Source organism: Apteryx rowi, unplaced genomic scaffold (genome assembly GCF_003343035.1).
Source record: "Apteryx rowi isolate R43461 unplaced genomic scaffold, aptRow1 scaffold_261, whole genome shotgun sequence".
NCBI classification, from domain to species: Eukaryota; Metazoa; Chordata; class Aves; order Apterygiformes; family Apterygidae; genus Apteryx; species Apteryx rowi.
The window spans coordinates 875,599-892,261 of record NW_020448986.1 but is presented as its reverse complement, the minus strand read 5'-3'; the positions used below and the strand labels follow the sequence as shown (position 1 = coordinate 892,261).

The 16,663-nt window shown below is 37.6% G+C and overlaps 1 protein-coding gene across 1 annotated transcript in view; it reads left to right on the top strand.

The window, feature by feature from the left end:
- MAGI2 (membrane associated guanylate kinase, WW and PDZ domain containing 2) overlaps positions 1-16,663 on the top strand; it is a 307,050-nt gene that overhangs the window by 145,815 nt on the left and 144,572 nt on the right. The window contains exons 6-9 of the mRNA XM_026067739.1: positions 3,356-3,413; positions 9,104-9,225; positions 9,848-9,976; positions 10,698-10,880. Of these exons, the coding sequence (XP_025923524.1) occupies positions 3,356-3,413; positions 9,104-9,225; positions 9,848-9,976; positions 10,698-10,880 (492 nt within the window). The remainder of the gene's footprint in view (positions 1-3,355; positions 3,414-9,103; positions 9,226-9,847; positions 9,977-10,697; positions 10,881-16,663) is intronic.

Below are 16,663 nucleotides of genomic sequence, written 5' to 3'. Positions count from 1 at the left end.
CAGCCATTCTGTGATTCTGTGACTGGTTTAAATATGTATTAATAAATGTATTTAGGCCTATGAATTTACAATAATAAAATAACCTCGATGAAAACATAAAACATTGTTCCAATTCACAGTGCAGATTTGTGCTGATTTACTTTGTGAAGACTTGAATGCTCACAATATTCGGAGAATAATGGGAAAAGTTGAGTATCGAATTAAGAAAATCCTTGAGCTCTAAGTTACAAATTTCTGGAGTTCCTATCTGTCCTATCTTTGGCAGAGGGTTGTATCTTTCATTGCAGTATTGGAGTGAACTGAGCAGCAACCTCTTCTAAGGGCAGTGTGACATGAAGGCAGTAGCAGTCTAAGCAGGTTCACTCAAGAAAAGATCAGTGTTTGCTATTTTAGTTGCATTTAAAGAAGATGTAACAAGCAGAGATAAAGCTGCTTCTTGCATTGTTTTTTACCTTTTTAATTTTCCTATTGTCACTCAGGCTTTATTTTCCCATTTTCATTTTATCTCATATCAATAATTACCTACTTACATCATCACTGAAAAAAAGTTCAAATCATCCAGGAGCTCTTCTTAATGGCGAGTTTAATGGCATTGCTCAGTATGAGTTGTGTTAGTTCTGTTCCATCTAATTCTGTATTCACACTGTCTCCAAAAAGTTACTTTAAAAGTATAACTAGGTTTGCAAAGGAAAAAAATTCTGAGACAAGGTATTCCAGAATCAAATTTCCTTACAGAATCTCAGTACCACTCCCTGTATATTGTGACATAGTCTTTAACTGCACAGAATTCAATACCTGTGCATGATGTGAATGCGCATCCTTTTGTGAATCAAAGCCTCCATCAAAGTCATCTCATCAGGCACTGAGGTTTGTACTGTCTTTATTTGTGTCAGCTGAGAGACTCGTCACGCCTATGTGGTGCCTCTTAAACAAAAGATGAAGTTCTGTTGGTGGTATGATAACTTTTAAGTGTTCAGTGTGAGTAGTAATATAATACATATTGATGGATGTACATGGATATATATGTGTGCATGTATATAAGTGTGCATGTACATGTACAGATTGATTTTCAGTATCATGCAATTAATGTATTTAAAATTTTATTTTTTAATACCTAGAATGTTTTAAAATTTTTCTCTATTTCTGTACAGGAGATGATGTTTGTAAATTTAATTACTTTTAAGGCCAGAAGGTGCCACAATATCTTATTTTGATTCATACTCCCATGTAAAGCAGGCACATAAAGCATGTAAAATATAAACTCACTCTATCACTAAATCCTAATTTTGGATCAGTGTAATTTCAATGCAGTGAGTGTGAAAGCTGTTGGAAGAGGAGGTATGTTCCTGGCTCCAATGCTCTGTCTTTTTTCAGTACTTGGAGATTTAGAAAAACTAAATTCTGCCTAAATTGATACATATAATACAGGTGCCTACACCTAAATTATAGCCTGTAATAGTCTATAGGCTAATACCTAGCCTATTAGGCTTAGGCACCTACATCCATGAGCAAATAAAAAAATTTGCTGTCTAGCACCTCCTGACCTTAAAGATATGTCAAACTTATTAGCCTCATGGGTGATCTACATCAGGCTTACAGCCAGGCGTGCCCAACCTGGGGAGTCTGGCATGAGACTGGGGAGTTAGATGCTCATCTTCTGCCAAAGCTCCATCAGGAGGTAGCATGTAGACATCTCTCCACTGTGTCTCAAGTCCATCCCAAGGACTCAACCTGTGGGTGTGCTCTGACCATGACAAGCATGTGCTCATAGCACTGAGTTGAGCACAGTTGTGGTAGGTGACTAATAGCACAGCTGGGGGTTATGGTGCCCCATTTTTCACAGTAGCCTGGTGTTTAGACCATTTGCCCATGAAACCTGAGATACAGGTTGTAGTTTTGCTGTAGCTTGAGAAAGTTTGAACTTGTATATCCACATGATAAGAGATTAATGTACCACTGTACAGCCAGGAGTACAAGATATATGGGACCATGAGAAATACTGAACAAGAGGGAGACCCTGATTTTGCAGGAGAGCAGTGGAGAATCACACCTAGAAAAAAGCAATATTGTTTATAACCCCTGCTCCACAAGCTGATAATGCATTTGTGCATCTTAACTTTTTCCATTGACTGACTATGGAGAGGTACTGATGCCTAGCTTGGGCAGTCTGGCTCGAAGTACTGGGCAAGACACCTAATCATCAGGTGTTTCAATGTGTAAATTAAATTTATAACATAGGTAACCTCAATTTTTGTTTTTAATTTGTGCAGCATTGCTGTCCTACCTATATGATGAATAGACAGAGATTTATTTTAACCTTCTCATCAAAGTGTTGAGAAGATTAATTACTTAGTGGCTGGGAAGTGTCTTGACAATGATAATAACTGTAAGTTCTTGTACTCAGTGTTATTTTTAGTATTACATTATTGCAATATGCAGTCTATGAACAAGAGGGCAGTGTAGAGATCCCAGGGGAAAGAAACAGAATATTTTTTTTTAGAAAAGATGACTTACACAAAAAGGTGAAAGGAATGGGTAAAAGTCAAAAGAAAGTGAAGCTAATGAGGCTATTTAAAATAGGACAATTATCAATTGTTCTTCAGATCCACTGAAGAGAGCACAAAATGATTTAATTTTAGGCGTGAATACATAGATATATTTTCCTGGTATATAACTATGCTTTAGAACAGGATGTCTTTGGAGGCCACGGAATTGCCATCACAGTAAGACAAGTAAGACAAACCACTCAGGGACATTCTAGATATATTTATTATACTTCAGTGATAGGAGGCAAACCCCTTTGGTTCCTTTTAGACCTACTTTCTAAGATCCTTTTGGAAAAAAAGAAGACCCCAGAAAGCAATGTACATATTTAGAAATATAAGTTATAATTATTTTCCCCACCTTAATGCAAAGACTAAAATAAAATGGAGTAAGCAATATAAACTTTTTTTTAACTTTTCTTTTTATCTGGAGAGCTTTTTATTAGTCAAACACAACTAAATGTTATGTACCTATTTGGGAAAATAGAATAACCTCACTTCCTTTGGCAGTGATATCATACAAGATATACTACTGTTGTTGGCTGGCACAGCTGTTGGAACAATAAAGCAGTTCAACTAGAAATGTATTGTTCTAGAGACTGAGATCTGTGTTTGCATGCCAATTTTCAAGTTAGTATTAGTTGTGGCTGCCATGGTATGTGTCTAAAATTTGGCATTTGCTTTGATCACTGTATCTAACTTCACTATACAGTTGTTTCCCTTAACACCCAGCAAAGATCTACTCTTTCATTATTAGAAATCTTAGCATTCTGTACTGCATTTACTGAGAGAGATAACTCTTTGTTTTTCAGAGCTTCCATATGGCTGGGAGAAAATTGATGATCCCATTTATGGCACTTATTATGTTGAGTAAGTTCCCAAGTTCAATATTAACTTGCTGTTACTATGTCATAACCTAATATTAGTATTCTCTGCAGTACTTAGATTGGGAAGGCATGAGTACAATTTCTTGTGCAGTTGGACTGAAGGTTTACCAGGAATTCTCAGTCATCAATACAGTTAATGTGGCTAAATATATTCAGTGTGTCTCAAATCAGTTAGTCGTTCTGTTTCTTCAAGGCCTGATTTCATGGTAACATTTCAGCAAATACTTGTAGGAAGATTATATTCATTAAAGAAAAGTTGTTGTGTTTTCTGTGTAAGGATCCAGTGAGGTACAGGTCTTGTTAATCAATTAACAGAGCAAAGCATAATCATTTTAGCTCAGTTAAGATCCTTTTCTGGATAGTCCTTTCTTGCTTCAAATCAGATGTTCACAGTTTCTATCACAAGGCAGGTTATACCCTGCATATAAAATTTCAGGCATGTTGTGTTTTATTTTATACTTAAAAGAACAGCTGAAAATGAGAGAACATAAATTTCTATTTTCGCAGCACAATACTTGCTTTCATTTCTTCAGACTTTATTTTGTTCATGAAACAAGAAAGTACCCATTCTTACACCTGTGCAAAGGACAATAATAAGCATTTGTCTGAAGTAACAAAACCTTGCTTTAGCTAGATCCTATATAAAACCATTAAATCTGACGATTCTCTACTGCTTTTTAACTTTACACAGTCAGCAAGACTTACATGAAGTGAATCTAGATTCAAAACTGTGATCCTGTTCAGAGGTTTTATTCTTACTCTGCTCTCATGTTAATGACTACACAAAGTATTTAGCAGAGGATAGGGAAAGCCACTCCTCTGTTACTGTGCACACAGTGCTTTGAAAAACTACTTGTACTGAGAAAGATCTATCCATTAGCTCCATTTATTAAAGAAGGGAGAAGATAGTCCCTAAGCTAAAAATCTCAATTTCAAATCCTGGCAACAAGCGGTACATTTACTCTAGTTGTTTCATACAGAATACAGAATTTTAGTTTGTTCATCACACTCTTCCCTAGTTACCTTTATCTCTTGAATCCATACCAACACTTTGATTGCAGGCTCATTCTGTACAGATACTAGGTCTGCTGTTTTTTCAGGTTCAGACCTCAGGGTATGCTGCCATAAACTTGGGCGGGTTAGAGCTGAATAAGAGAGACTGTGAAAGGATCTAATTTCTGGAGTGTTAGGAGATGTATCCATAAGGTTCCACTTTCTTCACAGCTGTAACAGCAGCAGCTTGTGGATGTCCATGCGCTTTTCCTAGCCCTCCTACAAAGCAAACAAACAAATGGAAGCAGTGTTTGGCCACTGTCCTGCTGAGTCCTTCTGTCCCATTCTCCAAATACAGTAGCAACTGCCCTGCATCTCTTTTCCCAGCTTGTTCCCTGCCCTCAACTGAAAGAGCCAGCAGCTCCATCTGCTTTGCTCATTGACCCAAGGCAGGTCAGTCAGTCCAGAGTCCTATTTATCTCAAACAAAAAGGTAAGTTTTTGACATCCTCAAGTAATGCCATTAAATTAGCCTCTTTCTTTATGCTTGAGTTCTTTTATGATGTCCCTGAGTAGTTAGGGTTTGGAGTTCACATATCTCTTTGCCATTAATCCCTCTGAAGATTTCTGTACATACAATTGTGCAGCTGCTGGGTGGGAGTAAGAGTCTTCTGCACCAGTGGTTTTTAGTGTACTTTGGTGAGTAACAGGTGTTGTGCAATTTCTGTGCATTAATCTCTTACTGATACCCACATTGTTGCCAGCACAGCCCAAAGCATTTTGGCACTGGTGAGGCTCATATTCCCATTACATGGTCAGAAAAGGAACAAGTATTTATCTTCATTTCATGTCCATCCTCAGGTAGACAGAAACAAAGCTCCTGGCCCACGTTACTATGCAATTGCATATTTTAAGGCTGTTATTGCCAAATTCAGGCATCCTATCACAGATAAGATTTGTGGAAAGAAATATCAAACCTACTGTAAGCTCAGAGGATTTAGAAGTGGAATAGATGTTCACAAGCTGGTATTAAAACTTTGGCAGCACTAGGTTCATAAGGAGTTTTATAGCCAGTAAAATATACCTGTACTTTAATTTGCTGTCTGAGCTCAGTAAGTCTGCAACAAAAATTGCTTTACATTTTTTCATTGTAAAAAGTGACAGTTATGCCTTTTTTTTTATTACAAGTGTTCAACAGATGAGTTCATTTTTAACTACATAAATTCAGATTACAATAAACTCTCTTAATTATGTCATAAAAGTGGGTAAATCATGAAAAGTTAGGTTATGAACTTTCACTCATTGAAGTCCAATCCAACTTTATATGCAGGCCTTTAAAACTGTCAGTGAAAGAATGGCTCCTACTCTGCTTGCTGAAATATTTGTATCCCATGGAAAGTTTGTAAGGATGAGCAATGAGACAGTCAGATCCAGACTGATCTTACAAAGGCCAGCCATGCTCAGCTGCAATATTCTGAGATCAAAAGAGAAGCTAAAAAAAATAAAATAAAACTAAAGAGTTGTTATCAAAGCTAACAAACACTAATCACAAAGTATTTTTAAATTCTTTTCAAATCTTTTAATCATGCATGAATGTACGTGTGAATTATTAAAATTTTCTTTTGCCTTGTTATGCAGGTCCAGGTTTCATTTGTAAGGTGTAGACGTTTGACATAAATGAAAAGTGCTTGCTGTATGTGGTTTAACTTTCATGCAATTTTGTCCTAATTTATAAACTAAGAACAAGCAGCACTTAGCTGTGCAGGGCTAGGGAGAGAAGGTGGTTATTAAAGTGCACTAGGTCTTTCAGCATTCTAATTGCCGAAAGATTATTTCCCCCTTTAAGGATGATTAACTACAACACACAGTTCAGTTTCCAGACATGGTCTCCTTAATAGAACAGCTAAATTGACCATACAGGTATTTATTGTGAAAAAAATTACCTCCTTTACTTATAATTTCTGACAATGCTCTGTTACTGCTCAAATAGAAAAACTTCTCTCAGGAGGTCTTTTTGTCCTTATTAGGCATTGGTAACTGAGAACTGAGAATGAAAAAAGGACTTAGGCACTAACTCATCTGTAGCAATTTGTCTGATTTAGCCGTGGAACTGTACAGCACTCAAAATAGCATGATGCAGAGTTGCTTCTTGTCTCACTGGAGTTGTCTAATTCTCAGGTCAACATTTGTTATGTATTTACAGTCTTGGGTCATAAGTTCAGTGCAAGTGACTTATAAAAACAACCAATTTTATGTATAATTTTCTTCTCTGACTCCCTTTGGACTAAATATTTAATGAAGTTGTTTGAATTTGTTGGCATTCTCACAGTGCTTTAGAGATTGCACACTACCATAAATGAGTCAAAAATATGGGAATAAACTGGAGTTAAGAATTATTAGTATTTTATCAACACCCTGAGGTGTCTCAAGTATCTCTGCTAGTCTTCCTGTCTGATCTCACTAGGGCAGAAAGGCCATTGTTTGAGACATTTCTGTCTAAATAGATTAAAGCACAACTTAAACTCTACCTAGAAACTGCTGAGGGGCAGCTGATTGATGTTCAATGAGCCATGGACATAACCTGTATTATCTAAAATCATATTCTTTTACCACAGAACCATATATAAATTGTAATGTAGGTCTGTGAAAAGCCTCCTGTGACCCTAAGACATGCCCTGCGTCTACAGCATGACAGAAAGCATAGTTCAAGGAACTAAACATAGGTGTGATCTTGGTTATCCATTACATCTGCACAATATGGCACAAAAGCTATGGGAAACCCATGCTCTTCTGGAAGAGCAGCTGAAGACCAGGGCAGGATACTTTAGAGCCTCTAAAATAACACTTGATCCCTATGTTGAGGCCACTAACTCCACCCACTGTGTTGCAATCCTGCTTTTAACCTTATCAAATGCCGGCATAAAGACAGCTAGATATTTTACCCCACAACTGCTATTGGAAGCTGTTTCAGAATTTCACACTTCTGCTTGTAAGAAGTCTTCTGATTTCAAGTCTAAATTTATTCCTGTCCAAATTTTAGCTGTTTATTCTTTTACCTACCCTGTCATCTCTAATATCTCCTAGTATTTACTTCTGAATATATTCATAGAATGCAATTATATATCACCATTCATTTTGCTGGAGTAAAAAAGTGCAACTCCTTTGGTCTTCTGTCATAGGACACTCTTTCACCGGTCTATCTGGAAGACCTTTTTAATGAATTTGTTTTACTTGGTCATGAGTGATCAGAACTTTATCTAGTATTTCACGTGATGGTTCATCGCTGCCTTGTGTAAAGGCAAAAGTAATATTTGCTTGTCAGTATGAAAATTCATCACATGATAGGTACTAGCATGAAATTTATCTTTTTTCTAGAAGTTCATTAGTAGTTCATAATTACCCTATGATCATTTAATGCATGTAAGTCTTATCTTCCTCTATTTCTAACTGATAAAATTTCTCTCCCTTCCATCACACATTTCTAGGTTTGCAAGAGTTAAAGCTCTGTCAACAAAGTAGCAACTCCAGAATTTATCAAATGTATTTTGTATCTTCTTAATAAAAGAAATATTCTTTTGCATGAATGGAAATCTTTTCATTGCATTGGCTGTCTCCACCAAATCCTGACTTTTCAGGTATATTATACACCATAGGACTTGATCTCTTCTCTCTAGTCCACTTTTTAATGGCAATTCCACTTGCTTTCTCTGAAAGAACCTGAAAAGTTCTTAATGTTTGTGCAAAAAGGTCGTTCCAGTATAAATTGAAGGCATTAGACCCTTTTTAGTATCTCAGAGTTTCAAAAGTTCCCAGATTGCCTCTCCAAGTGATTAAAGCCAGTGATAGGGATTGATTTTCAGAAGACCTCAATACGTAGTCGCTCAATAAGAACAAATGAGGAGTGACATGTCTGAAAACCTCCCTGTTGTACATATGTATTTATTTCCCCAGAACAACATTTGCAGCACAAACCCCTTTTTCTAATCTGTGATCCTACTATGCAGAGTTGCTCAATGCCACCAACTAAATCCTTTTGCCTTCCTCAGGTGAAACATATATTATATGTTATATATATATATATATATAACTATATATATATAATCTACTGTCTTACTTAGTTTCTGCATGATCCCATTTTTCTGTACAGCTTAGCAGATATATACTGTAGAATTGAGAAGGAATCATATTCAGTTTGTTTCTGTGGTAGATTTATTTCTATTTTAAGCAGTGATCATAATGTACTCTGTTTGCTAGGCTTTACCTTTTACTGCAAGTGATTAAGTAATTTCATTTACAGCTTATCTATAATAATGCACAAGACTGGTTCAGTTTCTTTGAATCATGCACAGAACAATGTTTGTACTAAAGACATGAAACATGCTGTAGCACGCTTCAGCAGTGCTGCAATTAATTTATAGTCATATAGATCAAAATCATTTGCCTGTAGCAGAGCAGCATAATGAAATGATAGGGTGCTTCCCAGTGCTATTTGTTATGTTATGCACTACACTGTGCATTTCTCAGCCCCACCAAAATTATGTGGAGCATAAGGGAGGCCCATAAGGGTTTCACAGGGGTTTCACTGTCTAACCATACACATGTCACTTACAGCATCCTACTGTGAAAATTATCATTTTCCCCAAATGAACCCAATTTTTAATCAAAACCAAATTTTTTCCAGCCACATAAATAGAAGAACACAATTTGAAAACCCTGTCCTAGAAGCAAAAAGGAAGCTACAGCAGCATAACATGCCCAACGCAGAACTTGGAACAAAGCCTATGCAGGCCCAAGGTTTCCGAGGTACAGTACCATATCAGCACATCTTAGTTAAGATGAAGGATCCTGCTTTCCTGTTTGTGTGACAATGATTTTGTCATAGGCTGATTAAAATAATAGTGTTGCCAATCCTCACAATACTATCATATATGCCTTTTTCCCAAAAGTCCAAGCTCCTGGAGTTGTGGGACTCTCATGAGCCATCTAAAAAAACTCTCACCTTCAGAGTCACAGAGAAAAGATAGAAAAGATGACCCAGGGTTTCCTAAAGGCTGAGAAACAGAAAGCACAATAAGAACCCCAAAGTAATTTTCTAAATAAAATCATAATTTCTATTCTTGGGAATGTATGACTCTCTCTTGAGCACCTGAGGTTGGCAACACTGAAATAATTAATTGTACTTTCTCTAAATTACTGTTAATTGATGTTTGGTATGTTTCTAAGCTAGCTCATCTAACAAGCATCAATTAAGTTAAAAGCCTCAAGCACTATGTTATAGGAGTTTACAAGAATGCAGCCTCTTGGTAATGTGAAAATTAATGCACTTAAAATGAACTGTATAAGCAACGAACAGTATTGGTAGAGACAAATAAACTTTAACATAAAGTTATAGCCAAAGAATGAGGCTTGTTCTCCTTTGTAACAGTAGAAAGCTCCTCATCAACATTACCTAGGCCCAAACATGCTCACCCGCGCCCTGCTCCTCAGAGGTCCCGCAGTGTGAATGATCTGTCTCAGTGTCGGCGCGACAATGCTGGGATGTACAGGCTGTATGGTATGTCTGCGTGCTGCTTGTTAGGCAAGCAGCACTGCTGTAAAAGTAGTGAGATAATTTTAAGTCACAATCTTTTCACCTTTCTCATACCTTTTCTCACAAAACAAAGCACAGCAGAGAGGCACTGGAAGCCAGGTGAGGCCTGTTCTTGCCCGCTGGTGGCTCACGCTGTACACTGAAGCACTCTGAAAGGGGATGTAAAGGTCGCACAACTGTCACAGCAGTTATAAATGTCACTTGTTGGATGCCAAAATCCCATGTGTTTGGAGAGAAAAGATTACCTAATATTTAGCATTGTTTTTTAACAAGTGGAATAAAATATACAGGGGATAATTTCCTTATTGCAGGTGGGAGGGAAATTGTGCAGAATGTATTACTTTGTAGACAAAGCTGAATTTATAGGTTAGGAATAATTTGAAAGAGGTTTTAAAATTACCTCGGATATCATTTTTATTGTTGTAATTATTTTAGCTGCACAATATCCACTTCTAAATGTCTTTCTAATATGAAAGAACATTTATAGCTCTCCACTTACTGCTGATCTGCCATAGATTAAAAATCCTTTTTAAGCTTTGTAGTAGTATAAGAACTCACTAATATTTTTTCCTGGAATGCTTGCACTCTTTATTTCCTCTGTTTTCATACACTGTCACCTGCTGTCCCTGCTGAGCTATGACCAGATCAGAACTTTTATGTTTCTTGTTTGTGTTGACTGATGTAGAAAAACCACTCTTCACCCGTGATGCATCACAGCTGAAGGGGACTTTCCTCAGCACAACTCTTAAGAAAAGCAACATGGGTTTTGGATTTACCATCATTGGTGGGGATGAGCCAGATGAGTTTCTTCAGGTGAAGAGTGTAATTCCTGATGGGCCTGCAGCACAAGATGGGAAAATGGAAACAGGTAATTCATATGGTTCCTCTATTCTTTTATATGATAATTAGAATCAGCTAGAGATTTTTGAGACTCACTGCCTCTATAAAATGCATGCTGTTTTTCCATACCACTCTCTGTAAATGCCTAACACTGCTGCTCTTGAAGAAAAGATAAACCTCTCTGATAAAACTTTGTTGTAGTGTTTCTTTCTAGAAATGCCAAGTGGCTTATTTTTCCCCTTTCACAATACTTTGAGGGGAAAAAAGATCTCTCTATGCTACATAAAAAAGAGCTGTGATGTTCTTTGGTTTGTAGGCTGTTTATCCAAGAGGAGTCTGTGCATGGAGAGAAAAAGAGCACAGAATACTAGATGCAGGCTTCTTTCTTAAGAAAGGACAGTTTTGCAAAATAATCAAAGTCAAGTCTGATCCAACATTGTTCTCATCAGAACCATCAAAACAAGGGTTTTCAGTGTGTGATATATGTAGATATAGGCATCTGTGGACTACTACTAAAGAATCCGTGAAAAATAACTGAATAGAAGAAACTTCCTTTGAAGAGATGTAAAGTTACCAGAAATATCTTTGTGTCCACAGATTGATAAAGATTGCAAACCACTGTCTTAAAGGTTTGCAGATTCACATCAGGTTCATGTACAGATGAGAAATCTTTGTAGGACGATGGACCCAGTTACCAAGCCAGGTATAGTCTCTTGTAGGAGAATACAATCAGAGAATGATAGAATAATTTAAGTTGGAAGAGATGTCTAGCAATCTAGTCCAACTTTCTGCTCAAAGCAGGGCTAACTTCGTGGTTGGACCCGGTTACTCAGGGCCTTGTCCACATGAGTATAGAAAATTTCCAAGGATGGAGATTCCACAGCTTTTGTGGGCTCCTGTTTTGGTGTTTAACCACTGTCATGGTGAAGATTTTTTTTCTGTATATCCAATTGGAATTCCCACTGCTGCAGGTAGTTACCATTGACTGTTGTCCTGCGTCTGTGCACCACTTTCACTGTGCACCATCTCTCCCCGACAGACCTTGTTCTTCAGAAGCTAGTCAGGCTGTGCCCTGGTACAAGAGCATGTGCGTAATTTACATAATTTTCCCTCCATTTCTCCCCAAGGCTTCACAGAAGAAATGATAGCTTTGGATTTATGTTACCGCTGCAGAAACCCAGTTCATGGTGGCCAGAGTCTCTGTGAAGATACAGAGAATTTCCTAGCCTGTAACAGATCACTGTAGATGGACCAAGGCAGCAGGATGCTTTTAGCATATTCCAATATAGGGAGCAGGCACATAAATACATACAAAAAGAATAATGTTGGTGAAATGATCCCAAGTGATTCTTCTGGAAATTTCCTTTCATCTTTCTTCTGTTGTAGCAAAGGAATGATCCAGACTATCATATGTTGCAATAAATCACCCTGAACTCTAGCTAATTCTGTAAGACTTCCCAGGACTTTGCAAGTAGGAAGTGTGAAGGTTGTGAAAAGTATTATTTTTAAAACACCATAATTTACTCAAAGTCTTATATTACAGTTGGCAGGATATTTCTGATGCCAAAAAGGTAAATATATAACTTATACAAAAAAGTAAAATGTGAAAAAGAAAAGTAGAATACAGATTTTTGGTGCTGACTTTGTAAAAAACATTAGTATACCAGCTTTTTAATTGCTTTTAATTCTTGTTGCCATTTAAACTTCAAAATGCAACTCATTATCAAAAGGCAAAGTTAAAGTAGCTGATTAAGTGAAGAAAGGGTGCAACAGACTTCCTGAAGCTCAGGAGAGATTAATAACATAAACTTCATATTTCCTAATATTTTCATATTACCCAATATGTTCCATGAGGTATTTTCCCGGTTTGTTGTAGTTTAGTATTCTCTGATCCAGCAGTCAAATATAGCTGCTTGTTAATCTGTCTGAAATGTGGACTGGCTATTGATGGAGATTGTTCATGTTTTCCAAAGACTGTCCTTGCAACTCACCTGAATTTTGATGTAAAAATTGGAACACTAGTTTCATAATACTATTGGCGGTGATTATTGTAGTCATGGATTGTGACGGAAACATGGAAAAAAGGTGCTTAGGAATATAGTAAAGTAACACTGATTTTTTTTTTCAAAGAAATTAATTCAAATATACTAAGAATCCAAGACAAAATTGTCCATTCAAGTATATAATCATTGTATAATTATGTGAGCCTGATAAGTATGAAATTACATCTCAGAATAAATTCTGGCATCAAATGTCTTTATTTTTGAGAAGAGTGACAGAGTTCTGATGTAAAGTAATGGGAGAATCTCAGGCTAATGACTGTAGCATCTAACATGGTTTCTGTGAATATTTCAAGTGCTTTCGGCATATGATAATGGTAAAATAAAAAAAGATACCTAAGGTCAGAATATTTATAAAACAGCTGTTCAGTGAAGAGCTCATATCTTCTGATACCCAATCCTTCTCTTACTTTCTAGAGTATGATTTCCCTCCCTGTTCATCCATTTTACAGTCTAATCAACTGAAGATATGAAAGCCTTCCAGGTTCCATCAATAGCATTTTGCTCATCAAACTCTTCAAATCGTGTTTCAAAACCATCTGGGGTTACACATGTACCTTTTGTTTGTTAGGTAGGCATTGCTGGATGATGAATGGAGCTCTTAAAATAGTCTTTATTTATTCTTTCGACATGAACTGTGTGATGTTGTGCAATTTATATGCACTCCAGCTACAATCAGTCACAGGAGGCTTTGATAAATGATCAAAATGTCATATTGTGGTAATACAATATGATATTGAGGACAATGACAGTATGATCTGTGATGTGACCTGGGCATAAGTGATAGGAGCGCACACACTTGTGGCTATCTGTGATGCAGCTCTGGAGTCTTTCCCTTGCAAGGCTGATGCTGACTGGTCCAAGTGGAAAACAAAATCCTGACATGCATCAGACATGGGGAAAGAAGCCAGAAAAGGCCTTATCTCCTTCATCTTACCTGATCTTGGCCACAGGCTGAAGACACCTTTAACCTAATGGTTGAAGAAACAAACTCATCAAAAACTAATATTGTAACTTTGTTAATTATTTTACTCCTCTTCCAAAATCTAAGTTAGCAGGCAGATGCAAATGCTGTTTCAAGAGAAGGGTGAATCTATGTAAGATGTCATTGTCATCCTTTTTACCTGATCACAACACAGTGATTTTACCATCAGGTTTCAAAATTAAACGATTTTGGATTGCATCATTTGGAACATGGAGACTAATGCAAGACAGAGGTTGACATTGCTGTGTTGTTATGAAGTAATTAAAGTAGCTGGACAAACTGAGTGTGTTGAGATGCAGCAAGGGATATTTGAAGTCCTGGTGATCTGACAACACCGCCACTCACAGCCCAGTGCTGGCCATTAAGAAGTAGCTGTCATTGTCCCGAACCCACAACAAACCTCACAAGCAGACTCAGAGGAACCACATTGCAGTGGATGAGGCAAAAACAGCCAGACTTACATTCCTGATCCCATTTGCCAGATGTTTTAGGATTCCTAAGGGTTATTATGCCCTCATGTAAATCTAGCATATGTGAGCAAATGGCTGTTAATAATACTGCAAGTGCCTTTCTAGGACATATTTTAGCATTTGGAACTCAATCAAGCTGCTGGATATGAACATTACACTCCACAGCATCTCTGTCTACCTCAGGACAGCCCAGAAGCTGAAGTCACAGGCTTTCCTGAGGGCCTGTATTGCTCTGTCTTGTCTGAAGCCTCACCCTGCTGATAAAAAACTGTTTGCATTTAAGAGGCCACTGTATCCCATTAAAATGCTGAGTGAACATCAGTGGTAAAAGACCACATCTACATGAAAAGATTTTTATACAGCGAATGATTTTGAATGACTGCTGTTCTAAAGCAAACAAAGATTTAGGCCTGCAGCTGAGTCAAATCAAAGCTCAAGCTGCAAAGGTAAAAATTCTCCTAGAATTCTCAAGGTTGTTCAATGGACTAGACAAACTGAAATACTCCCACATACTCGAGCTCAGGAAAGATTCTCACTTTGCACACATCAACAAGTTTCAGCTCCTTTGTTGATAGCCCCCAAGAAACGATTCCAAGATATGACACACAAGTGATTAATTGAATCTTTTGATGTTGATTCTGACTGATGAAAAGCCATGGTCATTGCAGGATGAACTTTACAGAGATGTGTATATATCCATAATGATGTCTTATAGCTCAACAGTGTGACTCAAGAATGGGAAACAAACTTTCTCATTTCATCAGCCAAACGTTCACTTGGCCAGCTGCAAGATGCTAAAACATCTGCAGGTTGGAGAGGCTTTGCACACTTCTTGATCTACATAATCATAAGTGTTGGTATTCACTTGGGAAAGAGCAAAACTAAACCATTACAGGGTGACTGACCCTACAATGTCACTAAACTTAGAGAATAATTATGTAGGCATCATTCATGCAAATTGTGCCCAGTATAGCTAACATCTCACAATCTCTGTAAAAACTATTGCACTCAACACAGAAGGAAGTTGGGACGTCTGCAAAAGGCTGCATTTTCACAGACTCAAAGGGATTCTTAGTTCTGTTCCCTGTTTGTCCATTGTCAGCTCAAATTAGCATGTTATTATCTCACTTTGATGTATGATCAGATGAGATGCAAGCTGTCCAGTTTCAGCAAGGGGGAAATGGTGAACTGTGTATGCACAAGGACTGCTGTCAATGTGAAGAAACAAATATGTCAAAATTTAAAAAAGTTGTTTTGGCAATCATCTGGCAATGTGAATACTGTCAAAATATCACTACAGGACTCAGAGTATCATGACCACACACCACTGTATCTATCTTCTTTTTCATCCCTTTTCTTCAGGTCCCTCTCACATACTATCAGTCAAGATCCATCTGACAATATTCTCTTTTACAATATTCCATATCTGTGGTAACAGTCTGTTTATCACAGATGCCCTTTCAAAAAGTTCACTAGCCAGGAGCTCAGTGAAGAACTGGTCACGCACATTTAAGGCTTCATTGCTACCAACACTAGAAGTTGGCTGAAATTTAGTAAACCCAGCTGCCTGATACCCTGTCACCAGCTCACCCAGTAGTGCCAGGAAGATGGGCCTCCCAAAATTAAGGCGTTGTGTTTGGAACACGAGAGATTATGCTAAAAGGTGGCCTGCTGATGAAGGGATGTCTTTTCTTTATCCTTATGCATCTCCAGGCTAAAGCGCTTGAAAGGCTGTTTGAAATATACCAAGGCCTCCCCAAGTGCCAGTCTTGCAGCTGCAAGTTAGGTCACACTGCAAGTCTGTGAGTGGAGCAACACCGATAAAACAGCTTGTATTATCAACCTCCTTCCATGCCTTTGTTTTGCTTGGAAGGTATGATATTTCTCTGGGCTGACATAGCTTGTCATAGCTAGCTCCTATTCCCATTTCAAACAAGCCAGGGCTGAAGATCTCTCTTCAGATGTTGCTATCAGTTCCATGAAGTTAAGAGAAGGAAGATAACTGTTTGAAAAGTATCTACCAGCAACAACAAAATATATTATTGGCATCATGGAGCATGAGAATTTCTTCCTCCGATATTAGGCCAGTCAGTCTGGATTTCAGATATGTTCACTGCTTGTGTGTTCCTATACCGTTCAGCACAGCTGACTGAGGAAACAGTGCAAAACAGAGCAGAAAAAGTATATCTGCATCATGTACAGCCAAAAATCATTGTATTCTCATCATATCACAGTCAGTTCCTTTCACCAGTGACACCAATTGCATTTTCCTTATTGTGAACCAAACCAGGAGTAA